A 26,860-nucleotide genomic window follows, 5' to 3' on the forward strand; every position below is an offset into this window, starting at 1 on the left:
ATTTTTATTTTTTTCTTTATATATATATAGAGAGAGATATTTATAAGTCATTTATTTATCTTCTTCCGGTTGAGAGAGAAGGTCTTTTCGAACAAGTTGCAATAATTGTTGCCGCCACTAGAGAGCACCAGCGTCCTTTTCTGTGAGCCTGACGTGGCAGGATGGGCTCCACTGCAAAGTTTGGTACTGGTTTAGTGCCGCTGAACCAGTACCAATGTTCCAGTCATGTTCCAATCATTGATTTGCACTATGCTTTATGTTGATTGATCTGGATTTTATTTTATTGAAATTGAAATCATGTATTACATAATTGTATGAAACAGCTTATTATTATAAGTATAATTATTAAATTAAATTAAAAAAAGTATTAAATCTATTTAGTAAACGTTTTTATGAATAATAATTAATAATTAATGTATAATAATTAATAATTAGTTAATAATAATTCATAATTAATAATCATGTATTTATTTATTAATAATAAGTCATAATTAAAATTATTTATTATTATTTACATAGTATTACATAATTAATATAATACATATAATACAAGTATTACATAATTGTATAAAACAACTTATTATTATAAGTATAATTATTAAATTAAAAAGTATTAAATTTATTCATTAAACGTTTTTATGAATAATAATTAATAATTATTTTATAATAATTAGTAATAATGTATTTATTTATTAATAATATTTAATAATTAAATGTATTCATTTATTCATTATTATTTACATAGTGTGATATAATGAATATAATACATACAATACAAGCATTACATAATTGTATAAAATAAATTATTATTATGAGTATAATTATTAAATTTAATTAAAAAGCATTATATTTATTTATGAAATGTTTTTATTAATAATAAAACGTTTAATAAATGAATTTAATACAAACAAAAATGAAAAAATACATATTTTAATTCTACAAATATGTAATATAATATATATATAATATATAATACTGATGAGTAATAATTATAACAATAAATAATTCGACAATAATTACTGTTTGTTTATTATTCATTATAATAATAATAGCATTATTAATAAATACAGACAAATATTAAAATACTAATATTTTTAAGTAATATCTTGTATATTATTGTACAAATAATTATTTTGCAGTACTTAGTTACTCCTTTGGTATCAATGTGATTGACAGTCGTATGGATCCGCCCCCTTGAATGCGTAGTAAGAAGAAGCATAATATATAAATAATAATAATAATAAATAATAAATGGCTCGACAAATTGGACCGTGATGCGTTCAGGTCCCGCAGCCTTGACGGAGTCTCTAACAGGCGGTGTTACATGTGTTGTTTTCTCCGGTAAACACTCACTTTGCCGCTGACCTTTGGAGGTGCGACGTTGCCGAGGTCTCCGACTCGGAATGAAAATCCTAATCCTCAAACAAACTCTTTGGATTCCTCTTCAAACGCCCGCTGAGGATCTTCTAGCGAGATAAGAGTACATTTGTTTGTTCCTCCAACCCTTGGAGATCCAGAGATGATTTGTTTTGAGTGAAGTATTTCTTTTTTTTTAGCTTGTACTCAGACTAAGAGGAAGCAAAACTCCCCCAAGCGAAATGAATCATCATCCGTGGTTTAATTAGCTCCAGACACTTGTGGTGTATTTTGTGTGGCCATTCACTAAATATACATCATTGTATCAAACAACTCATTATTAGAAGTATAATTATTACATTAAATTAAAAAAGTATTACATGTATTTATTAAACGTTTTTATTAATAACAATAATTTATAATTAATTTATAATTATTAATAATTAATAATAGTGTGTGTATTTATTAATAATAATTTATAATTACATTTATTTATTATTATTTACATAGTATTACATAATTAATATAATACATATAATACAAGTATTGCATAATTGTATAAAACAACTTATTATTATGAGCATAATTATTAAATGTAATTATTAAACGTTTTTATGAATAATAATTAATGATAATTAATAATTAATTTACAATAATTAATAATTAGCTAATGATAATTAGTAATAATGTGTTTATTTATTAATATATAATTAATAATTAGTTAATACTAATTATAATAATGTATGTATTTATTAACAATAATTTATAATTACATTTATTTATTATTATTTACATAGTATTACATAATTAATATAATACATATAATACAAGTATTACATCATTGTATAAAACAACTTAATTATTAAATTAAAATTATTTAATTTAATTATTAAACTATTTATGAATAATAATTAATGATAATTAATAATTAATTTACAATAATTAATAATTAGCAAATGATAATTAGCAAGAATGTATTTATTTATTAATAATCATTAATAATTAGTTAATAATAATTATTAATAATGTATGTATTTATTAATAATAATTTATAATTACATTTATTTGTTATTATTTACATAGTATTACATAATTAATATAATACATATAATACAAGTATTACATAATTGTATAAAACAACTTATTATTATGAGTATCATTATTAAATTAAAATTATTTAATTTAATTATTAAACGTTTCTATGAATAATAATTATTGATAATAATTATTTTACAATAATTAATAATTAGCTAATAATAATTAGTAATAATGTATTTATTTATTAACAATAATTAATAATACAATTTATTTATTTATTATTATTTACATAATATTACATAATTAATATAATACAAGTATTACATAATTGTATAAACAACTTATTATAATAAGATAATTATTGAATTAAATTAAAACGTATTAAAATTATTTGTTAAACGGTTTTATTAATGATTATAATAATATAATAATTAATTATTAAAATAATAAATAATTAATAATTAATTTATAATAATTAATAATTACATTTATTTATTTTTATTATTTACATAGTATTACATAATTTATATAATACATATAATACAAGTACTACATAATTGTATCAAACAACTTATTATTATAAGTATAATTATTAAATTAAATTTAAAAGTATTAAATTTATTTATTATTTATTATTATTTTATTAATAACAATTAATTAATAACAATTAATAATAATTTATTTATTAATAAAAAATTATATTAATTAATATGTTTTATTTTTATTCATTTATTAAACGTTTTTATTAATAATAAAAACGTTTAATAAATAAAAAAAAATACATATTTTAATTCTACAAATATTGAATATAATATATATTTATAATATATAATACTGATGAGTAATAATGATAATAATAAATAATTTGACAATAATTACTTATAATTTATATTTATTTTTTTTTCTAGCTTGTACTCAGACTAAGAGGAAGCAAAACTCCCCCAAGCGAAATGAATCATCACCCGTGGTTTAATTAGCTCCAGACACTTGTGGTGTATTTTGTGTGGAATAATCCCATCTTGTCATTCAAGTGTTTGGACCCCCGCTTGCACACAATTTCAGGTATCGTTGAAAGAAGGATTAAGCCACTCTGATTGGACGTCCCAACTCACCGTTTTATGTTTTCATGACAAGAAGATTAAGAGTTTTAGCGTCTGAAGGGGCTCTCGTCTCGTACCGTTCATCGCAAAGCCGCTGATTGCTTTGATAACGTCACGGCTGCTAAGTCAACTCATGTATGCGCGTTAGCGTCCAAACAGGAAGTACAACAATCATTGAACGCAGCCTATGGCGGTTTCAAACTACTACATACTTACATACAGTATGCAAATGCTACATGATAACCCACAATGCATTGCGCTCCTACCCTTTTAGCCTTGTTTTAGCTCTGAATGAATGTTTGGATATTGTATTTTAATGCATCTTTTACTCTCTTTTTACTCAACTCCATTTTTATTTCTTTTTCTCTACTGTAAAGCGTCTTTGAGTACTCTGAAAAGCGCTATACAAATAACATTTATTATTATTATTATTATTATCATTATTATCATTATCATTATCATTATCATTATCATTATCATTATCATTATTATTATTATTATTATTATTATTATTATTATTATTATTATTATTATTATTATTATTATTATTATTATTATTATTATTATTATAAACAGTACATAGATTAAATGCTGCGTTCTCAGAGCACTTAACTTAATAATAACAATAATAATAATAATTTGCATAATAATAATAATTATTATTATGATTTTACTCTTATTTTAATAATAATAATAATAATAAATAATTATTATTAGTATAATGGGATAATAATAATAATAATAATAATAATAATAATAATAATAATAATAATAATAATAATAATAATAATAATTATTATTATTATTATTATTATTATTATTAATAATATTATTATAAACAGTACATAGATGAAATGCTGCATTCTCAGAGCACTTAACTTAATAATAATAATAATAATAATAATAATAATAATAATAATAATAATAATAATAATAATAATAATAATAATAATAATATAATGATAATAATAATAATAATAATAACAATAATAATATTAATCATTTGCATAATAATAATTATTTTTATTATTATGGTTTTACTCTTATTTTAATAATAATAAATAGAAATAATAATAATAATAGTAATATTATTATTATTATAAACAGTACATAGATGAAATGCTGCGTTCTCAGAGCACTTAACTTAATAATAATAATAATAATAATAATAATAATAAGAAAAATAACAATAATAGTATTAATAATTTGCATAATAATTATTATTATGATTTTACTCCTAATTTAATAATAATAATAATAATAAATAATTTAATAGTTATAAAATCTAATAATTATAATTTAATAATTATAAAATATAATAATTATAATTTAATAATTATAAAATTTAATCATATCTGGAATAATAATTATAAAATATAATAATTTATAATAATAATTATTACTACTATTATTAGCATTATTAAATTTTTTAAATTAAGTAATTAAATACTATAAACATTATTTAACATTATTAAATTAGTAAAATTAATAATAATTATTATTAAAATAATTAACATGAAAATTATTATTAAAATTGTTATTATTAATAATAATTATAATTATTATTCATTCATTCATTTTCTACCATTTATCCTCACGAGGGTCGCGGGGGTGCTGGAGCCTATCCCAGCTGTCTTCAAGCGAGCTAGTGGCCAGCCAATCCCAGGGCACATATAGACAAACAACCATTCACACTCACATTCTTACCTATGGACAATTTGGAGTCGCTAATTAACCTAGCATGTTTTTGGAATGTGGGAGGAAACCGGAGTACCCGGAGAAAACCCACACATGCACGGGGAGAACATGCAATCCCAACATTAGCAGTGTAGCCTGCCTGGAGTATCCAGACTAAAACCAGCCTCCAACTGCCAGGTTGTGTTTGTGACACCAGATGGTGCTGATGCGTATCTTCAAAAGACGCATTTAAACCCCCCCGGCCTGCATGTCCTCCAGGATGGAGCAAGGACACAAATGTTTACCTGTCAACAAACATGTACGACCACTTCCGCCATCTTTGCCCCTCATCAGTAATTTGTTCCAACCTGTGATGGATTACATGTTGAAAGTCGGCAGGGGTCCGGCCTCTGGACCCCCGTATCGGCGTCGGCGTCTGCTGGCGCTGATAAGCCGTAAGCTGCATTGAAGCTGGATGGATGCAGAGATGAAAGTGGGCACTCACAAGATGATGAAATATTTTTGATGCCCCCAAACGGGCCTCCGGGGTTCCACAAAAAACTGTTTTTGACGCCCAAAAGTGTCTCGGTTGAACTCTTTACTTTACTTTTGACTCATTATACTTCTTGACTTTACTAATACTTGACTTTTTTTACTTTAAGGTAACCCACCGCCATTATTGCCCACTCCATCCACAACGCTCGCCCGCATGACGTCGCGCTTGATGGGTTCCAGACCTGACTGTGATAAGTGAATTTCCGCAAAGTAGGATTATTTTGCAGTTCGATTATTCAAACCTTTTAAATAGGCTTTATAACATTACTAGAGCCCTCTGGACATGAAATAGCACCCCTATGGTCACCTTTATGCTCCTATTACACAATATATTAGACATAATAAGAGAGAATAAGACATAGAAGACATGCTTGTGTGTCTCACTGAATGTTACGGTAACATCACTGACGCTTTGGGACCATGGATAAGGACTATATGCTATATACTTATACCAGTATATAGTATTTATATCAGCACATATACCAGTCCATTCAACCAACTAACCAACCAACCATCCATTCATCTATCCATCCATTCAACCAACCATCCATTCAACCATCCATCCATCCAGCCATCCATCAAAAAAATAATAATTAATAATAATAATTTGTTTTGTGATTTGCTTATTTATTTTTCCATCTTATTTTGTGTCGAAAAACATTTATTTAATAATTTAATAATAAATAAAAAAATATTTATAATAATGTAATGTAATGTTTTATCAGAGCTTTTGCAAAGAACCAAAGCACTGAAAAAGTGGAGAGTATAGCAGAAGCATTGAAGACTATTATATTATGTATATATTTATTAATATTTTATATAATTAATATTTATTAATATTTTTTTCTTATTATATATATATATGTATATATATATATATATATATATATATATATATATATATATATATATATATATATATATATATATATATATATATATATATATATATATATATATATATATATATATATATATATATATATATATATATATATATATATATATATATATATATATATATATATATATATATATATATATATTTTTTTTTAAACCTGATGCAGCCCAGCCTCACCCAGACCCTAGCTCCACTGGCCCCCAGGTAAATTGAATTTGAGACCCCTGCTTTAACATGAACATTAACGTAATAATAATAATTATTTAATAATAAAACGTAATAATTTTTTCTGGGTACATGATACCATACAGCATCCATATCAAACTTGTGCAGGCCGCACTAACATTAAACTTTCATATCAAGGTGGGGGCCTCAAACTAGTGTCCTGAGGGCCACATTTGGGATCTTGATTTGGGATGCCCTAATTTCTCCCTTTCCATGCGGAGTTGAACGTATTTCCGAGTGTACGTTCCCCCGATAAGAAGATAAATGAGTCCAACAGCAGTTATGTAATTATTTATTGAATAAAACATGACAACCATAAGACGATTAGCAATATAATAAACACTTCCACAAACATGACATCCACAAATTATGTTGTACTAGAAAAATGAGAAAAGTCACTAACATATATTTGGAGGTAAATGACAAAAGATGGCACAGAGGGGGGGGGGGGGGGGGGGTGCACAGTGTCCTTGTGCGTTTGGGGTCTCTTGTGTCTTCAAAAGGGCAACGTGTCGAGGAATAACTTATCTATGACCGCGGGCGGGGGCACCAGATCCTCCAGCTTCAAATAAAAAATCCTCTGCAGGCCTTGGATACACAACGTGCGGAGTTCCGGGAGCTTTTCCACCAGCTTGAATAAATGGCTGGACCAAGCGTTTGCGTCTCGGTCCCGGTCCCGGTCTTGGTCTCGGTCTGCGACCGTGCCGCCATCCTTCAAACACTTCACGATGTTGCGCTGCAGATCCTCCACTTTCCTCGGTTCCTTCAGCCCGTGTCGCTCTGCACATGGACAAAAAAACAGGCATAAAAATACATTTTTTTCTCAAAGTATTTTGCCTTTATTTTAGTTTTATTTGACTAATTGTTTTATTTTTAATTTCTCAACAATTTCAGCTTCTTTTTTGGAGATTTTTTTTTCATAATTATGACTTTATACCAGCTGTCAATCGATGAACATATTTAATCGCGATTAAGAATTTTTTTTGGCAATAGTTAACTCACAATTAATCCTATTTAATCGCAGATAGAAATAAGTTTTTATCAATAATAAATAGGGGAAATCTCTTTGTGGTAAAAGATAAAATTGTAAAAATAAAATAAAAATAAAATAAAAAAATGTAAAAAAATATAAATTTCAGAATTTCGGGCCATTATTAAATATTATTATATATTAATATATAATATTAATATATAAATATTATTATAACAATACAGTCAGCAAGTTCCTCCACGTTCCTCGGTTCCTTCAGCCCGTGTCGCTCTGCACATGGACAAAAAAACAGGCATAAAAATATATTTTTTTTCCTCAAAGTATTTTGCCTTTATTTTAGTTTTATTTGACTAATTGTTTTATTTTTAATTTCTCAACAATTTCAGCTTTTTTTTTGGAGATTTTTTTCATAATTATGACTTTATACCAGCTGTCAATCGATGAACATATTTAATCACGATTAAGATTTTTTTTGGCAATAGTTAACTCACAATTAATCCCATTTAATCGCAGATAGAAATACGTTTTTATCTATAATAAATAGGGGAAATCTCTTTATGGTAAAAGATAAAATTTTGACTTTATACCAGCTGTCAATCGATGAATATATTTTACTGCGATTTCAAAAATACATTAATTAATTAATTAATACATTTTTTCTGCAACATAATTTTCCAAAAATTAAAATTTTCCAACAACAACTTTAAAAAAACTTTTGTTTACAAAAACTTTCTTTAAAAGTTCAACTGTATGCTACTAAAAGACACTGTTGTTGTTGTAAAATTACAACTTTTCTTTTGTTAGATTACAACTTTTTTCGATATGATATTTGGATTTATTGTTGTAAAATTACTGTTATTTTTGCTGTTGTTTTTAGTTAAATTAAATTTTTACAATATGTGTTTAATTTGTGTGTGAGGCATATTGAAGAAAGAAGAATAATTAATATAATAAAATATCAATTAATTAAATATTTATTTATTTAAAAATAATAAAACATGAAATAATAATAATTATTTAATTATTATTAATTAAATAATTATTTAAATAATTAATATAATTAATAAAATATAAATTAATTAAATATGTATTTATTTTAAAAATAATACATAATTAAATAGTAATAATAAAATAATATAATTAAATAATTATTAAATAATTAAATAATTATTTAAATAATTATTTAAATAATTAATTGTAAGTGGCCGGGGACAGGGAAGTCTGGATTTTCCTACTGAGACTGCTGCCCCCGTGACTCGGATGCAGACGGATGGATGGATGGATATTTAATTGTAATAATCTAATAATTACAACAGACACTATTATTGCAAATGTTGATCCCAAATTTCAACGTTGCTGGTAAAAAAAATACATTTTTGTATCATTTATGTGCCAGTTACTCTTAGAGTTTTTGTGATTTTCTGGTTGGACGAGTATCTGTCAGCCGCTGTATTTACTCACTGCGTCCCCTTCTCTCCTTTTTAATTGTGAATTGCAACCACTCTTGTCATGATTGAAGCCGGTTCGAATCCATGGCAGCACATTCGAAAAGACGACACGCGAGTGCGGAAACAGCTTCGATGTCTTCTCACCGGTGACCAAGGCAAGGGCGCATATGCAGGAGAAGGTGGAGAGATCCAAGTTCATCCTCTGAAGATTGACGGAGAACTCCACGATGCTGTCAATCCATTCGCCAAATCCCCTCACGCAATGAAGGCGGTGCCATACGGAGCCATCGCAGAACACCAGCTTACCTTCATGTGGACTGGATCTACACAGAACAGAAGGTTAGTAGAGTTCGGGTACCTCAGAAGCCGCACAAGATCTAGGCCAGGGGTGGGCAAACTTTTTGACTCGCGGGCCACTTTTGACAAACAAAAAAAACCTTAAACCATATTAGGAAAGCAGGAAGTGAACAAATGTAACAGTTACTGATTGTAAAAGTACCAGATGGAGGGGTAGGATTTAATAAGCTTTGCTTCTTCCTACTCCTTTTGGACATGTGGAACTGGGAACTGATTATGGGATGCATTCAATTGTAATCTGATGCATGTTCAAATGAAATAAAACCATTAGCATTAGCATTACCATAAACTTTCTCCATGGACACAAAAGTCCTGATTTTCTCTTTCGGTATGTGACAAAAAAAAATTAATAATTTTTTGTTTTAATTCAATATTTTTTTTTTATTAAAAAAAATTAAAAATGTAAACATTTAAAAAATTTAAACATTAAAAAAATTTAAAGTAAAATAATAAAAACATAAATTAATAAAATAAAAAAAAATACTTAAGTTATATTGGGAAAGCAGGAAGTGAACAAATGTAACAGTTACTGATTGTAAAAGTACCAGATGGAGGGGTAGGATTTAATAAGCTTTGCTTCTTCCTACTCCTTTTGGACATGTGGAACTGGGAACTGATTATGTGACAAAAAATAATAATAATAATAATAATAAAAAAACTTAAACTATATTAGGAAAACAGGAAGTGAACAAATGTAACAGTTACTGATTGTAAAAGTACCAGATGGAGGGGTAGGATTTAATAAGCTTTGCTTCTTCCTACTCCTTTTGGACATGTGGAACTGGGAACTGATTATGTGATGCATTCAATTGTAATCTCATGCATGTTCAAATGAAATTAGACCATTAACCATTACCATATTGCAGGCTAACCTGAAAATGTACAAACACATGCAAAATATTGATGTGCATTTTCAATGTTAACCCAAAAACATGCTAACCAGGGCGTACGCTAACCGAGGTTCCACTTGTAGTTAGATATATTGATATTTTTGTCACACTGAAAACCGCACTTTCTCTCATTCACCATTACCATTACCATAGAAAGCAACTGGCGGGCCGGATTCAAACTCTTAGTGGGCCGCATGTGGCCCCCTGGGCCGTAGTTTGCCCACCCCTGATCTAGGCTGTACCTGTAGGAGAGGCGTAACACGAAGAGTTCTAAGAAAGACGAGTAGAACAGGAGGTCTTGGTCATGTCGAGGTAGGGAAGCAAAGCCCGGTATCTTCAGCGCCCATGCTCGAAGCACCTCCATGGACCTGGTCAGGAGGTCGTAAAAATGGCGCACGTGTTGAGCGTCGTCCCCGAGTGGACTCTCTGTGCCGTCCTTGAACTGTAAGAAGTCAGAGCAGGTGAATAAAAGGAGCGCGCCCGTCGACGCCGCGTCTTATTTAGCTCACTTTGGAGTAATCCAGGCGTGACGGGTTGGATTCCACATGGGCTCTAACGAGGGCGCTTAGCAGCGTTCCGGCCGGCGAGGACGAATCAGGGAGCGGTTTGGGTTTGGAGGGCAGGCGACCCCTGCGACCTTTTAGATTATCTGTTCTCACCACTGTTACACGAGAAACATAATGTCATTTTATTTAAAAAAAAAAAAGCACATTTGCAACGTCTCACTCTTACCTTCCTTGACCATTCCGACTGTAAGGCATTTCTGGAAGCGGCAGTACTGGCAGCGGTTCCGACGTCGTTTATCCACGGGGCAAGTTTTGGCCGCCAGGCAGACATATTTGGCATTTTTCTGCACCGTGCGCTGCAGGAAAAACTCGACAGTTTATCATCACATCAAGCATCCACAATAAATAAATGTCATCTTTTCATAGTTAAAGCAAAGAAATCCTGTTTAGAACCTTCTAAATATGCTTTTTAACATGATTAGAGACCCCTAGACATGAAGCAACACCCCTATAGTCACCTTTACACTGTTTTTACTTAATAGAGTAAACATAATAATAGAGAGAGAAACATAAATATACTAAATTAGCACAAAAAATGGTCTCATGACACCTAGTACAATTATATTAGCATGCTTAGCTAGCATGTTGACACCAGGCACGATGGTGCTAATTGTCTGCTTAAGTTTATATTCATGAAAATTGCAAAAAAAAATTTAGTATTCACATGTTAGCATGCTAACATGTTAACGTTAGCATGCTAACATGTAGCATAATAGTGTCTACCTGTGAAAATGGCTATGCTTAAGTTTATATTCATGAAAATTGCAAACATTTTTAGTATTCACATGTTAGCATGCTAACATGTAGCATAATAGTGTCTACCTGTGAAAATGGCTATGCTTAAGTTTTATGCTTAAGTTTGTATTCATGAAAATAAGCACAAAAATTTGTCTCATCAAGGTAACATTACTGACACCTAGTGTTAGCACAATTATATAAGCATGCTTCGCTAGCATGTTGACACCAGGCACGATGGTGCTAATTGTCTGCTTAAGTTTATATTCATGAAAATTGTAAAAAAAAATTAGTATTCACATGTTAGCATGCTAACATGTTAACATTAGCATGCTAACATGTAGCATAATAGTGTCTACCTGTGAAAATGGTTATGCTTAAGTTTATATTCATGAAAATTGCAAAAAAAATAGTATTCACATGTTAGCATGCTAACGTTAGCATGCTAACGTTAGCATGCTAACGTGTAGCATAATAGTGTCTACCTGTGAAAATGGCTATGCTTAAGTTTAATGCTTAAGTTTGTATTCATGACATAAACATAAATAAAGAAACATAAATATACAAAATTAGCACAAAAAAATGTCTCATCAAGGTAACATTACTGACACCTAGTGTTAGCACAATTATATTAGCATGCTTCGCTAGCATGTTGACACCAGGCACGATGATGCTAATTGTCTGCTTAAGTTTATATTCATGAAAATTGCAAAAAAAATTTAGTATTCACATGTTAGCATGCTAACATGTTAATGTTAGCATGCTAACATGTAGCATAATAGTGTCTACCTGTGAAAGTGGCTATGCTTAAGTTTATATTCATGAAAATTGCAAAAAATAATTTAGTATTCACATGTTAACATATTAACATTAGCATGCTAACGTGTAGCATAATAGTGTCTACCTGTGAAAATGGCTATGCTTAAGTTTAATGCTTAAGTTTGTATTCATGAAAATTAGCACAAAAAATTGTCTCATCAAGGTAACATTACTGACACCTATTGTTAGCACAATTATATTAGCATGCTTAGCTAGCATGTTGACACCAGGCAGGATGGTGCTATGTGTCTGCTTAAGTTTATATTCATGAAAATTGCAAAAAATTTAGTATTCACATGTTAGCATGCTAACATGTTAATGTTAGCATGCTAGCGTGTAGCATAATAGTGTCTACCTGTGAAAATGGCTATGCTTAAGTTTAATGCTTAAGTTTATATTCATGAAAATTAGCACAAAAAATCGTCTCATCAAGGTAACATTACGGACACCTAGTGTTAGCATAATTATATTAGCATGCTTAGCTCTTTTAGTCGGGAACTGATATTTTCCTGAAACGTACCTATGTTCTCCTGCTGTTCTTCTGATTACAAAAAAAATGGTAAACGGTAGAAACAAACTTTTTTTAATGAATGAATGAAAGTTGTGCTTCAAACAAAAAGCAAAAAAATTTCTCCCTCTTTTAGTCGGGAACTGATATTTTCCTGAAACTTACCTATGTTCTCCTGCTGATTACTAAAAAACGGTAAAAGGTAGAAACAAACTTTTTTTTAATGAATGAATGAAAGTTATGCTTCAAACAAAAAGCTGATTTTCTCCGTCTTTTAGTCGGGAACTGATATTTTCCTGAAACGTACCTATGTTCTCCTGCTGATTACTAAAAAAAAAACCGGTAAAATGTAGAAACAAACTTTTTTTTAATGAATGAATGAAAGTTCTGCTTCAAACAAAAAGCAAAAAATTTTCTCCCTCTTTTAGTCGGGAACTGATATTTTCCTGAAACATACCTATGTTCTCCTGCTGATTACAAAAAAAACGGTTAAAGGTAGAAACAAACATTTTTTTAATGAATGAATGAAAGTTATGCTTCAAACAAAAAGCAAAAATGTTCTCCCTCTTTTAGTCGGGAACTAATATTTTCCTGAAACTTACCTATGTTCTTCTGCTGATTACAAAAAACGGTAAAGGGAAGAAACAAACTTTTTTCTAATGAATGAATGAAAGTTATGCTTCAAACAAAAAGCAAAAAATTTTCTCCCTCTTTTAGTCGGGAACTGATATTTTCATGAAACTTACCTATGTTCTCCTGCTGATTACAAAAAAATGGTAAAAGGTAGAAACAAACTTTTTTTTAATGAGTGAATGAAAGTTATGCTTCAAACAAAAAGCAAAAAATGTTCTCCCTCTTTTAGTCGGGAACTGATATTTTCCTGAAACGTACCTATGTTCTCCTGCTGATTACAAAAAAAAAAACGGTAAAAGGAAAAACAAACTTTTTTTAATGAATGAATGAAAGTTATGCTTCAAACAAAAAGCAAAAAATTTTCTCCCTCTTTTAGTCGGGAACTGATATTTTCCTGAAACGTACCTATGTTCTCCTGCTGATTACAAAAAATGGTAAAAGGTAGAAACAAACTTTTTTTAATGAATGAATGAAAGTTCTGCTTCAAACAAAAAGCAAAAAAATTTCTCCCTCTTTTAGTCGGGAACTGATATTTTCCTGAAACGTTCCTATGTTCTCCTGTTGATTACAAAAAAACCGTAAAAGGTAGAAACAAACTTTTTTTAAATGAATGAATGAAAGTTATGCTTCAAACAAAAAGCTGATTTTCTCTGTCTTTAGTCGGGAACTGATATTTTCCTGAAACGTACCTATGTTCTCCTGCTGATTACAAAAAAAACGGTAAAAGGTAGAAACAAACTTTTTTTTTACGAATGAATGAAAGTTATGCTTCAAACAAAAAGCAAAAAATTTTGTCCCTCTTTTAGTCGGGAGCTGATATTTTCCTGAAACGTACCTATGTTCTCCTGCTGATTACAAAAAAAACGGTAAAAGGTAGAAACAAACATTTTTTTAATGAATGAATGAAAGTTATGCTTCAAACAAAAAGCAAAAAATTTTCTCCCTCTTTTAGTCGGGAACTGATATTTTCCTGAAACTTACGTATGTTCTTCTGCTGATTACAAAAAAGGCAAAAGGTAGAAACAAACTTTTTTTTAATGAATGAATGAAAGTTATGCTTCAAACAAAAGCTGATTTTCTCCCTCTTTTAGTCGGGAACTGATATTTTCCTGAAACATACCTATGTTCTCCTGCTGATTACCAAAAAAAAAACGGTAAAAGGTAGAAAGAAAATGTTTTTTTAATGAATGAATGAAAGTTATGCTTCAAACAAAAAGCAAAAAATTTTCTCCCTCTTTTAGTCGGAAACTGATATTTTCCTGAAACTTACCTATGTTCTTCTGCTGATTACAAAAAAACGGTAACAGGTAGAAACAAACTTTTTTTTAATGAATGAATTAAAGTTATGCTTCAAAGAAAAAGGAAAAAAAAATATCTGTCTTTTAGTCGGGAACTGATATTTTCCTGAAACTTACCTATGTTCTCCTGCTGATTACCAAAAAAAAAACGGTAAAAGGTAGAAAGAAAACTTTTTTTAAATGAATGAATGAAAGTTATGCTTCAAACAAAAAGCAAAAAAATTTCTCCCTCTTTTAGTCGGGAACTGATATTTTCCTGAAACTTACCTATGTTCTTCTGCTGATTACAAAAAAACGGTAAAAGGTAGAAACAAACTTTTTTTTCTGATGAAACATGGGAGTCTAATCTTTCTTTTGGGTAGGTACCATGTTTATATAGCCATAGAACTAAATATTCTGTGTGCCTTGGGAATCTATCCATCCATCCATCCATTGTCTATGTCGCTTATGGGATAAAATGCCTGGGATTGAATGGTTTAATAGCAGATAAAAAACATTTTTCACCGATCTGTTTTAGTATGAATAGATTCTTATTAGTGTGGAGCTGAAAATTGCCGTTCAAGGCATCGACAAGGTGAACAAATACAGGCTCGTGTTCGTTCATAATTGCGGGAATTGTCCTGGGAATCCTTCTCAATAGTCGAGAGGGTTTCTTTTGTCATTCGCAGCACGATGACTGACATTTTCACACAGGACATTTGACCCCAGGGTTGGGGGGGGGGCATATTCAACAGCCGTGCACATTTAGCGACATCTTCCCGAAGAAGAAAAACGGCGTACACGGACAACCAACCTTGAAGAATCCTTTGCAGCCTTCACAGGTACGCACTCCGTAGTGCTGGCAGGCGGCGTTGTCCCCGCAAACCGCGCACAGTCCCTCCGAGTCTTCTCGACGTCGAGCGGCGGCTGGATTGATGTTGGCGTGGTGGCTGTGAGCGAGCTGGATAGGGTGAAGCCCCGCACGGGTTTGCTTCCCAAATCCGGGACAGCACAGAAGCCCGGGGGAGTCGAGCGCTTGGTGCGATGCGGCTGCGAAAGCTCGGTCGAATTTCACCTGGCAGGCGGACAAACTCTGATGTCCTTCTTGTGTGTGCTTTATGGAAAACAAGGAAAATCGAGTGTTTTTACGTAGTAAGTAGTCTTGATATGAGTCCTCCCACGGAGTTTGGAAGCTGGACGAGACGGACGGACGCGGGGACGGAGAACGGTAGTAGTAGGATTGGAGCAGATGATCCGTTTGATGCTGGAGGTGCTGATTAGGCTGAAAGCGCGGACACCCGCGTGCGTCCTCCACTTTCACGTACGGCACCTCCCCTTGGAAGACACACTGGGACTTCGAATCGTAGCCGCACCCGAAGGGCTCGGCTAAAACGGCGTGCGGCGCCCCCGACGATGTCGTTGATGTTTCGCTGTTGGCAAGGTCCATGCTGAACTTGACAAACTCGGGAGTGAGGAAGTCCCAGCTGCGTTCCCCGGCGCCCGTGTTCTGAGACGCCGTGCTGGCCCCTTGAGGGGAGGAGCCACATTGGGTTTGGACGCAGGGCATGGTCACTGCAAGCCAGTACATGCCGTCAGGTATAACGATTCCCAATCACTGTGCTGCGGCACATAATTGGTCGCTAAATTATGATTCCTGTATCTTTAAATACTCTTCACACATGATCAACACAATTTATAATAATTTATAATAATTATAAAATTATAAAAAAATATAAAAAAATTATAAAAAAAAATATTTAAAAAATTATAAAATATGTTAAAAACATGTAAATTATAAATATATATTATTAATTCAAAAATGCAGCAAAATTACAAAGGTTTTAAAGAGTTTTATGTGCCTACAATAAATACTCAAAGCATCACCTGTGTCTTCTTCAGGTGCCTTCAGGGGTCACCGGGAAAAGCAGTGCGTTTAATCCCAGGAAGTCGTGCAGAGGTCACGCGGTCTGCATCCGTTCTTCTCCCGCGCTTGGCTTAAAGACTGACTGACAGAGACACCGGTAATGTGGTTTTGTTTACGCGCAGGGCACCCCCAGAAGCTTGAGGGCGGGGCCTCTTTTTGGTCCCTCCTTTTTCACGCTCTCTCTCTCTCGGCGTGTGTCATTTTACTATTAAATCACATATAAACAAGCACAAATACTGTTATTTTATAATATAATGTATTATCATGAAATTTTATGTAATATAATATATTTTCTCTTTGCTGTTTTTATTTTCTGTGCTAAAAGACGACAGCTGGCGGACTCCCCTTACGTCACGCAAAGGCAACACGGCCCCGCCTTTTGAATCTGATTAGCTGAGCGCTCCTCCAACCCCTCGCGCGAGCTCTGATTGGCTCCCGTCAACGTCACTCAAACCCGCGCTCCACTTCCTGGATTGTTTCGCTGTCAAACAACAGGCTCGGAACAGCAACCGATGTCCTCCGTCGCCGCCCTGCATCGCTCTGCGCGACTTTTCAGCCGACACAAAGCCACAAATCCTGTAAGTGGAAAGCGTTTCCGCTGTAACAAAGTCATATCTCGACATGTTGAAATATAAACATTGATATTTTTTTTCCAACACACTAGTTGTGTAGTTGTTTTCCTGTATAGTCAGCGACACCACCTTGTAGCAACCTTCTGTGTGCCGCTACTACGTGCTATTTTTGCCCTTATATGGGATAAAGCTTCATATAGTAACGTTTTTCATATATATTTATGACGTATTTTTGACGTTAAAATGTCTTCGGTATTCATGAGTAGAAACTGTTTTAGCCTCGGAATCCATAGCTTCCTGTCAGCTCAAGATGCTCCTCTGGTGTTGTCACCTCCATAATAGTACATGGAAATCGAACATATCACATTGTTACCCTTCGTATGCTGACTCACGGTGAGCATGCTGGCTGATGTAAAGGGTGTGTTAAAGGGGGGGTGGGGGGGTTGTCCATTGTACAACACTGACTTGATGAGATGCACTCAGTCTCCCATTAGTACACTCAAGATATGAACATATTCTCACTGTCCCAATTATTGTCAATTTTTGGCCATCATACGCCTCATTAAATATGAGAAGCCAATCCAAGGTGTGAACGCCATGCTGGCCGTTAAGCAGGACTTGATAACAGGACTCTTCTAGAATCCGTGGTAACCTGGATACCGGAGAAAGAATAAGACATTATAGCACCTTACTTATTGTTATATTTCATTTCAGTTGGAAGAAATTGATATCATAACAGGCCCGCATTATGAGTCAAAACTGCATAATAATTGCTATTATGTACCTTTGACTCGTAGACGCTTAAAAAATACAAACTATGATTCAAACATTTTGGTTTCATATAGTTAATTACAGTAGTTATTATGTAATTATGTGACTAAAACAGGGGTCTCAAACGTCTCAAATGTGGCCCGCATGACACTAGTTTGAGGCCCGCGTAAGTTTGATATGGATGCTGTATGGTATCATGTACCCAGAAAAAAATATTACGTTTGATTCATGTTCATGTTAAAGGTTAAATAACTGTTAATAGTTATCCTCACTACTCGTGTGGAAGTGGTAATTTTTTTTGGGCTATTTAAGTTGAAAGGAAATAACTTGAAGGCTACCGTTTAGGTCGCTAGCTCTACTCTAGTTTGCGAGTTAGCATGTGTCTCAAGACGCTGCGGTTGCGCAATATGTTGTAAATAAAAAAAAGAGTATAAATGTGACTATAGTCGTGTTTTGTCATGTCTACAGGGCTCTAATAATGCTTTGTTCATTTTAATATGAAAAAAAAACAATTTGTCTACCCACCAACTATATGTGGTTTCTTAAGTTTTTATTATTCGCCCTTTTATTATTATTATTATATTTATTTATTTATTACTGATTGATTGATTTTCTTTATTCTTGATTTGTTTATTTATTTTTCATCTTATTTTGTGCAGAAAAAAAATGTAGTGATATTTATGCTCTTATACAAAATAGTAAAGAAAGAATAATTAGTAAAACTAACCATTATGAAAACAAAAGAACATAAAGTACAGAAATCAATAAGGAAGTAAACTCAATACAGCTGAATGAACGTTCAACATGATGCGTTCAGGCGCATTACGTAGTTCTTACACGTTCAACGCAAATGTAGTCATGCTGTTTTTAATTTTTATCCACATACCCACCCCCAAAATTTTTTTTTACAAGAAGTCAAACTATTTTACGTGAACATTTTGTAATATTAAATCAGTATAAAAAAATGTCATAAATACAAGAAGAAACTTGAAATAGGAAAATGTAAAAAAACACAGCAGAAATGGGAAAAAAAAAATCATTTTACGACAATAAATTTAAAATATTTTTTTAAAATAGAGGAAAAAGTTACAAAAGTAATAATTTTAAAGGATAACCTCAAAATACCAAATAAAATTCTGAGCATTTGAAATAAAATTATGTAAGAAAAAAGTAGAAAAATTTTTGAAAATAAAAAAATAGGGGAAAAAACAGCAAAGTTGACTTTGAAATTTACACTAATTTTTTATTATTTTTTTAAATTGAAATTGACACTAATAATAGGCGCATTATGCTGGGCATATCTTATATACCGCGCTTTGAACTAGTACAAAAATAATTATTTATTTTGACCAAATAGAGCTTGGTTGCACAGTGTCCTGATGGTTAGCGTGTTGACCCCAGGAGGAGATGCTGAAAAACCAATATCCAGGATACTTCAGGGGGTTAGGGGGTGTTGGAATTATGCACCCCCAGAATCATTATTGTATGTGTTAAAATATACTTCTTGCACGTACTTAGCTATGCTAGCTGAATGTGAACACAACGACGCCCACCTCATGAGCGCCTCAAGTCATCTGCTTGCTGCAAAATTGACATTTGTGCTATTTGAAGCCGTGTTCTATTAAAATGCATTAGCGTCTGCAGCAGCATATGTCACTCCCCAGGACGGGAGGGACGCCGGCACGGACTGCAGACGGGATGCAAATAGAGCGGGGGCGGGTTAAAAAAAAATTGGCTGGAGGTGATGGCCTTTATATATATATATGTGTGTTTGTTATGTACACACACACAAACACACTTACATGCATACTGTATATAACAGGGGTGTCCAAAGTGCAGCCTGGAGGCCATTTTTGGCTCACAGCTGTTTTTTATTGGACCCTAGCATTTTCTATAAATACTAAAAAAACAGCAAAAATTGAAAAAAAAATTTTTGTGAGTCAAGACAAAATTAGGGATGTCCGATATTGGCCTGCTCTCAATTTCCGATACCGATATCAGCCGATATGTTACAAAATATTTCAACTTTATGCTACTCTTTAGAGTATTAATATGAGTAATTATTATAAATTATAATATAATATTATAATTATAATATTATATTATAATTATATTATAATATATGACAAAAATGAATGACAAAATTATATTATAATTATATATAATATAATATATATAATATATATTTTAATATTATTAATATTATAGTTTATTATTTATTTATAATAATTTTATTATTTATATATTATAATAAATTATTTGTCATAAAATTACAACTAATATTTTGACTTAATTTATTAAAAAAAAAGATTAGACAAAAATTTCTAATTTCTCAATGTGAATTTTCTTCCCTGAATTATGACATTATTGCCATAAAAATCTTCTTAAATGCTATTTTTAGAATGTGCAATTTTTATGTTTCAACTAAATACAGTAGTACAACTTATATCCTGTAATATTTTGACTTTATTCTTGTAAAATGACAAAACATTACAGTAAATAATTATCATAAATTACTTACTTATTGTAAAAAAAATATTATATTATTATGACTTAATTCTCGTAATATTTTGACTTTATTCCCATAATATTGTAGCTTTTCCCCCAAACTAATTTTCACAAAATTCCAACTTTATTTTTTGTTTTGTTTGTTTCTCATATGTTACAAAATATTTCAACTGTATGCTACTATTTATTTTTAAATAATATGAGTTGTTATTATAAATAATTTATAAATAATAATAATAATAATGTATAATATAATATATATTATATCAAATATATATATAATATAATAAATTATTTGTCATAAAATTACAACTAATATTTGGACTTAATTTATTTAAAAAAAAAAGATTTTACACTGTTTCCAAAAATTTCAAATTTCTCAATGTGAATTTTCTTCCCTGAATTATGACATTATTGCCATAATTTTCTTCTTAAATGGTATTTTTAGAATGTGCCATTTTTATGTTTCAACTAAATACAGTAGTACAACTTATATCCTGTAATATTTTGACTTTATTCTTGTAAAATGACAAAACATTACAGTAATTATCATAAATTACTTACTTATTGTAAAAAAATATGATATTATTATGACTTAATTCCCGTAATATTTTGACTTTATTCCCGTAATATTCTAACTTTTCCCCTGAAACTAATTTTCACAAAATTCCAACTTTATTTGTTTTGTTTGTTTCTCATAATATGTTACAAAATATTTTAAATGTAAAAATAATATGAGGTATTATTATAAATGATTTATATATTATAATAAATTATTTGTCATAAAATTACAACTAATATTGGACTTAATTTATTAAAAAAAAAAAGATTTGACACTGTTTCCAAAAATTTCAATGTGAATTTTCTTCCCTGAATTATGACATTATTGTCATAAATTTCTTCTTAAATGTTATTTTTAGAATGTGCAATTGTTGTTTATGTGTCAACTAAATACAGTAGTACAACTTATATTCTGTAATATTTTGACTTTATTCTTGTAAAATGACATTTTTATCAATTTCTACAAAATTTTATTTATTTTTATTATTTATTTATTTTTTAAATTATTTTATTATTTTATTATTTTATTATTTTATTATTTTATTATTTTATTATTTTATTATTTTATTATTTTATTATTTTATTTTTGCTAAAACTGGAAACGTGCTGACAGTGGTTCTTGCTTCCCGCGAGTTTGGGGCCCCGCCTCCACGCGATCATCTGCCTCTTAACCCTGACATCGCCGACATCCCGTCACTGTGCTGCACTTTGCTCTTTCCGCAGGTCCCATGGCGTTCAGGAAGGCCCTCAAGCGCACCGCTATTGTAGGCGGCGGGGCCGTCGCCACCGTTTTTGGCCTGTCGCAGCTCATCGAGTACAGAAAGAAGCAGGTCAGTTGCAAAGAGAAATCTTAGGAGAACGTTCATGTGATTTCCAGTAGAAACGTTCCAGAGCGTGTCCTGTCAGGATTTTGGAATGTCTTTAATGCCTCTTTCGGATGTTCTTGACTAGGAACCCGTGGTTCGCTTTTTACAGCCAGGCTTTCACCGTGTCGTGTCACCACTTCCTGTCCTCTTGGTGACATGTGACAGTGTAACTTGTTGGATGAGTCCTCTGAGGCGTGGCTGGCGAAGAACGCCGTATTTCCCCCGCAGGCCACTTTCATGTGCTGGCAATAAAACCACCGCAGCTCCTGTTCACTTCCTGGGATCAGTAGCCCCCAGTTTGGGAACGCCCAAGGTCATGCTAATGCTAACGTCACTACTCCTCGTGTTGTATAAACAAACATGCCCTACACCTTTCAGGTCTTAGGAGGCACTTGAGTGATGGTACAGCGGTGCCAAAAGTTATTTTTGTCACGCTTAAATGTTTAATATTCAAATTTAAATATTACATAAATAACATAAAATACTGTTTTTAAGGGAGAAAAAAATACACATTACCCTGTATGAAAAACCTAATACCTGGTTGGGCCACCCTTAGCAGCAACAACTGCAATCAAGAGTTTATGATAACTTGCAATGAGTCTCTTTCAGCGCTGTGGAGGAATTTTTGCCCACTTTTTAAGCTCATGCCACAGCATCTCAATAGGATTCAGGTCAGGACTTTGGACTAGACCACTCCAAAGTCTTGATTCGGTTTTTCCTCAGCCATTCAGAGGTGGACTTGGTAGTGTGTTTAGGATCATTGTCCTGCCGAAGAACCCAAGTTCACCTACACATGGCCGGACGTTCTCCTTTTGGAGAACTCATGGTTCTATTTATCACAGCAAGTCTTCCTGGTCCTGAAGCAACAAAAAAATCCCAGACCGTCACACTACCACCACCGTATTAAGTCGTCAATGCTGTCTTGGGGTCCATTTTGGTTGGTCGGCTACTCCTGGGAAGGTTTCGCCACTGTTCCATGTTTTCGTTATTTGTGGATAATGGCTCTCACTGTGGTTTGCTGGAGTCCTTAAGCTTTAGAAATGGCTTTATAACCTTTTCCATAGATCCGAATTAATCTCAGTGAATTAATTTTTCACACCGGGCCATGTAGGTTTGTATTTGTTTTTTTTTCCTTAATCATAATAATTTTTCCTGGTCCTGAAGTAGCAAAAAAATCCCACACCGTCACACTACCACCACCGTATTAAGTCGTCAATGCGGTCTTGGGGTCCATTTTGGTTGGTCGGCTACTCCCGGGAAGGTTCGCTACTGTTCCATGTTTTCGTTATTTGTGGATAATGGCTCTCACTGTGGTTTGCTGGAGTCCCTAAGCTTTAGAAATTGCTTTATAACCTTTTCCATAGATCCGAATTAATCTCAGTGAATTAATTTTTCACATATGGCCATGTAGGTTTGTATTAGTTTTTTTTTCTCCTTAATAATAATAATTTTTCCTGGTCCTGAAGCAGCAAAAAAATCCCAGACCGTCACACTACCACCACCGTATAAAGTCTTCACTGCAGTCTCGGGGTCCATTTTGGTTGGCCGACCACTCCTGGGAAGGTTTCGCCACTGTTCCATGTTTTCGTTATTTATGACAATGGCTCTCACTGTGGTTTGCTGGAGTCCTTAAGCTTTAGAAATAGCTTTATAACCTTTTAAAAACGGCATTTTGTGTCAAGTTGTGTTGTTATTGACTAATATTTTTATTAGTTTCATGATCTGAAACGTTTAAGCGTGACAAACAAGAACGTGGGGGCATTTCTTGGGTGGGGGGTAGCCTCATATGACATGTCAAAGCAGCTGTTTCGCCCCTTCTTGACCTTCACCCCAGCATATATATATATATATATATATATATATATATGTAAATATATATATATACAAAGCTACATGCCAGCCTTTATTTAACTGTGCGTGCTAACGTCAACTTTTGTTTTTGTCCCGTTGCAATTACGTCCTCTCTCGCCCCCATCGCGGCCCGCCCAACCAAGCCCGGATCGGTAAGCAAGAAAGCCGACGCTGATGAAAAAATCTAATCATTTCCACAATAGTCTGTAATCATGCATGCCTCTAATCCCAGTAATTCTAATCCCCAGCATTTAACTCGTTTGTCCGTCCGCATCATCAAAAAGAGACAATGATGATATCATCATATCATTTTTCTGGTTGTCTGGCGGCAAAATTGCAAAAAAACGGCATTTGCAAGTCAGATGCACTCCTTTGCTTGATGCAATCATTAAACCGCAGCAAAAAAAAAAAAAAAAAAAGAATAAATATTTCATTAGAGGTGAAATGGTACGTCCTGATGTCAGAGGGGGATCGTTGTTGTTGTGATTATTCCTAAAAAAAAAAAAAAAATCATTCGCTAATCAAACGCAGAACGTGAATGGCTGCAGTGATTTGTGTTTTTGTGGGTTTTGCAAAAGATAAGTAGCATGTCGCGGCAAGTCCGTATCCGCCACCCCCCGCCCCCTCTCCCCCGTTCCTCCCCCACCCCCCACATCCAGTGTACTGTGTCACTTTGCTACTAATTACATGAAGGCCGGATTTTATTTAGCAACACTTCGCTTGACAACCTGTGACACATCACAAGCACGGCAACGTTAACGTTCAACACTAATGACTGGAACAGGGGTGTCCAAAGTGCGGCCCGGGGGTCATTTGCGGGCGGCGGCGGTTTTTTATTGGCCCGCAGCACATTCTAAAAATATTATTTTTGTTATTTAATAAAATACAACAAAAACATACTCAAGAACAACAGCAAAAATGGTAATCAGCTGTAAATGTACAAGAATAAAGTCAAAATACTATGTGGAAAAAAATGGTTAAATATAATTTTGTAGCATATAAAAAATAAGGAAAGAAGAATTTTATGAAGTCGTAATACTATGAGAAAGAAACAAAGCAACAAAAAGTATTTTTTTGGAAAAAAGGAAAAAAAATACATTAGAATAAATTCAGGCTACTATGGGAATAAAGTGAGAATATTATGGGAATAAAGTCAAAATATTATGAGAATAAATTCAGGCTACTATGAGAAAAAAGTTATAATATTAAGGGAATAAAGTCTAAATATTATGAGACAAAAGTAATGAAATTATGGGAATAAAGTCATAATATTATGAGAATAAATTCAGGCTACTATGGGAATAAAGTGAGAATATTATGGGAATAAAGTCAAAATATTATGAGAAGAAATTCAGGCTACTATGGGAAAAAAGTTATAATATTAAGGGAATAAAGTCCAAATATTATGAGACAAAAGTAATGAAATTATGGGAATTAAGTCATAATATTATCAGAATAAAGTCATAATATTATGAGGATAAATTCAGGCTACTATGGGAATAAAGTGAGAATATTATGGGAATAAAGTCAAAATATTATGAGAAGAAATTCAGGCTACTATGGGAATTAAGTCACAATATTATGGTAATAATAATATTATAATATTGCTGATAATTCACAAAGATTATTTCAGAAGAAAGTTTAAATATTTGGGAAATTTTTATTTTCTTCTCATGATATTTATTTATATACTTTATTTCTATATTGTTATAACTTTTTCCCTAACCTAATTTTCCAAAAAAGAATATTTTAACTTTGTGCTACTAAAATGTCATTATTTTTCCTCATAATATTTACACATCGATTCCCTAATTTCAACATATTTTTCTTGTAAATTTTATTCTCATATTTATGACTTAATTACCTTAATATTCCACTTTATTCACATAATATAACTTTTTCCACAACCTAATTTTTAAAAAATGACAACTTTATTTATTGTTTTGTGTGTTTCTCACAATATTACAGATTTTTAAATATAGCATATTTTATTTATTCAGTTTTTATTGTTTTTATTTTCTATTTATTTAAATAAATTTATATTTTAATATTTAAATGCTATGCTACAAAAATGATATTATTTTTCCCTCATAATATTTACACATATATTTCCTTATTTCAACATATTTTTCTTGTAAATTTTCTTCTCATATTTATGACTTAATTACCTTAATATTCCACTTTATTCACATAATATAACTTTTTCCACAACCAAATTTTTAAAAAATGACAACTTTATTTATTGTTTTGTTTGTTTCTCACAATATTACAGATTTTTTAAAATAGCATATTTTATTTATTCAGTTTTTATTGTTTTTATTTTCTATTTATTTAAATAAATTTATATTTTAATATTTAAATGCTATGCTACTAAAATGTCATTATTTTTCCTCATAATATTTATACATCGATTCCCTTATTTCAACATATTTTTCTTGTAAATTTTTTTCTCAGATTTTTGACTTAATAACACATAATATTTCACTTCATTCACATAATATAACTTTTTCCACAACCTAATTTTTCAAAAATGACAACTTTGTTGTTTTGTTTGTTTCTCATAATATTACAGATTTTTTTAAACAGCATATTTTATTTATTCAGTTTTTATTATTTTTATTTTCTATTCATTTAAATGAATTAAAATTACTTAAAATGAATTAATAAAAATTACTTAAAATGAATTATTTAAATGACTTAAAATGACTTAAAATGACTTAAAATTACTTTA

The 26,860-nt window shown here is 31.5% G+C and overlaps 2 protein-coding genes across 2 annotated transcripts in view; one reads left to right on the top strand and one right to left on the bottom strand.

Annotated features, from left to right (window-relative positions):
• The first annotated feature begins 5,170 nt into the window (after positions 1-5,170).
• gpd2 (glycerol-3-phosphate dehydrogenase 2 (mitochondrial)) overlaps positions 5,171-26,860 on the top strand; it is a 47,079-nt gene continuing 25,389 nt past the window's right edge. Inside the window, exons 1-5 of the mRNA XM_058052685.1 lie at positions 5,171-5,936; positions 9,363-9,630; positions 16,976-17,097; positions 17,326-17,578; positions 22,136-22,242. Coding sequence (XP_057908668.1) covers positions 22,141-22,242 — 102 coding nt within the window. The 5' untranslated portion in view covers positions 5,171-5,936; positions 9,363-9,630; positions 16,976-17,097; positions 17,326-17,578; positions 22,136-22,140. The remainder of the gene's footprint in view (positions 5,937-9,362; positions 9,631-16,975; positions 17,098-17,325; positions 17,579-22,135; positions 22,243-26,860) is intronic.
• LOC131104961 (nuclear receptor subfamily 4 group A member 2-like) lies at positions 7,135-17,343 on the bottom strand. The gene is made up of 7 exons (XM_058052686.1): positions 16,961-17,343; positions 15,891-16,648; positions 11,271-11,400; positions 11,048-11,199; positions 10,781-10,980; positions 9,436-9,614; positions 7,135-7,632 (listed from the first exon to the last, which is right to left on the bottom strand). The coding sequence occupies exons 2-7, from the start codon at positions 16,641-16,643 to the stop codon at positions 7,349-7,351; spliced, it is 1,698 nt and encodes a 565-aa protein (XP_057908669.1). The 5' UTR covers positions 16,644-16,648; positions 16,961-17,343; the 3' UTR covers positions 7,135-7,348.

This window comes from Doryrhamphus excisus, chromosome 16 (genome assembly GCF_030265055.1).
Source record: "Doryrhamphus excisus isolate RoL2022-K1 chromosome 16, RoL_Dexc_1.0, whole genome shotgun sequence".
NCBI lineage: Eukaryota > Metazoa > Chordata > Actinopteri > Syngnathiformes > Syngnathidae > Doryrhamphus > Doryrhamphus excisus.

Excerpts from the sequence above, each read along its gene's own strand:
- LOC131104961 (XM_058052686.1), bottom strand. The coding sequence starts at position 16,643 with ATGCCCTGCGTCCAAACCCAATGTGGCTCCTCCCCTCAAGGGGCCAGC. Across the intron at positions 11,401-15,890 it reads GCTGCAAAGGATTCTTCAAG|CGCACGGTGCAGAAAAATGC; the intron begins GTTGGTTGTCCG and ends TTTTTCCTGCAG. Across the intron at positions 11,200-11,270 it reads AGTCGGAATGGTCAAGGAAG|TGGTGAGAACAGATAATCTA; the intron begins GTAAGAGTGAGA and ends CTCGTGTAACAG.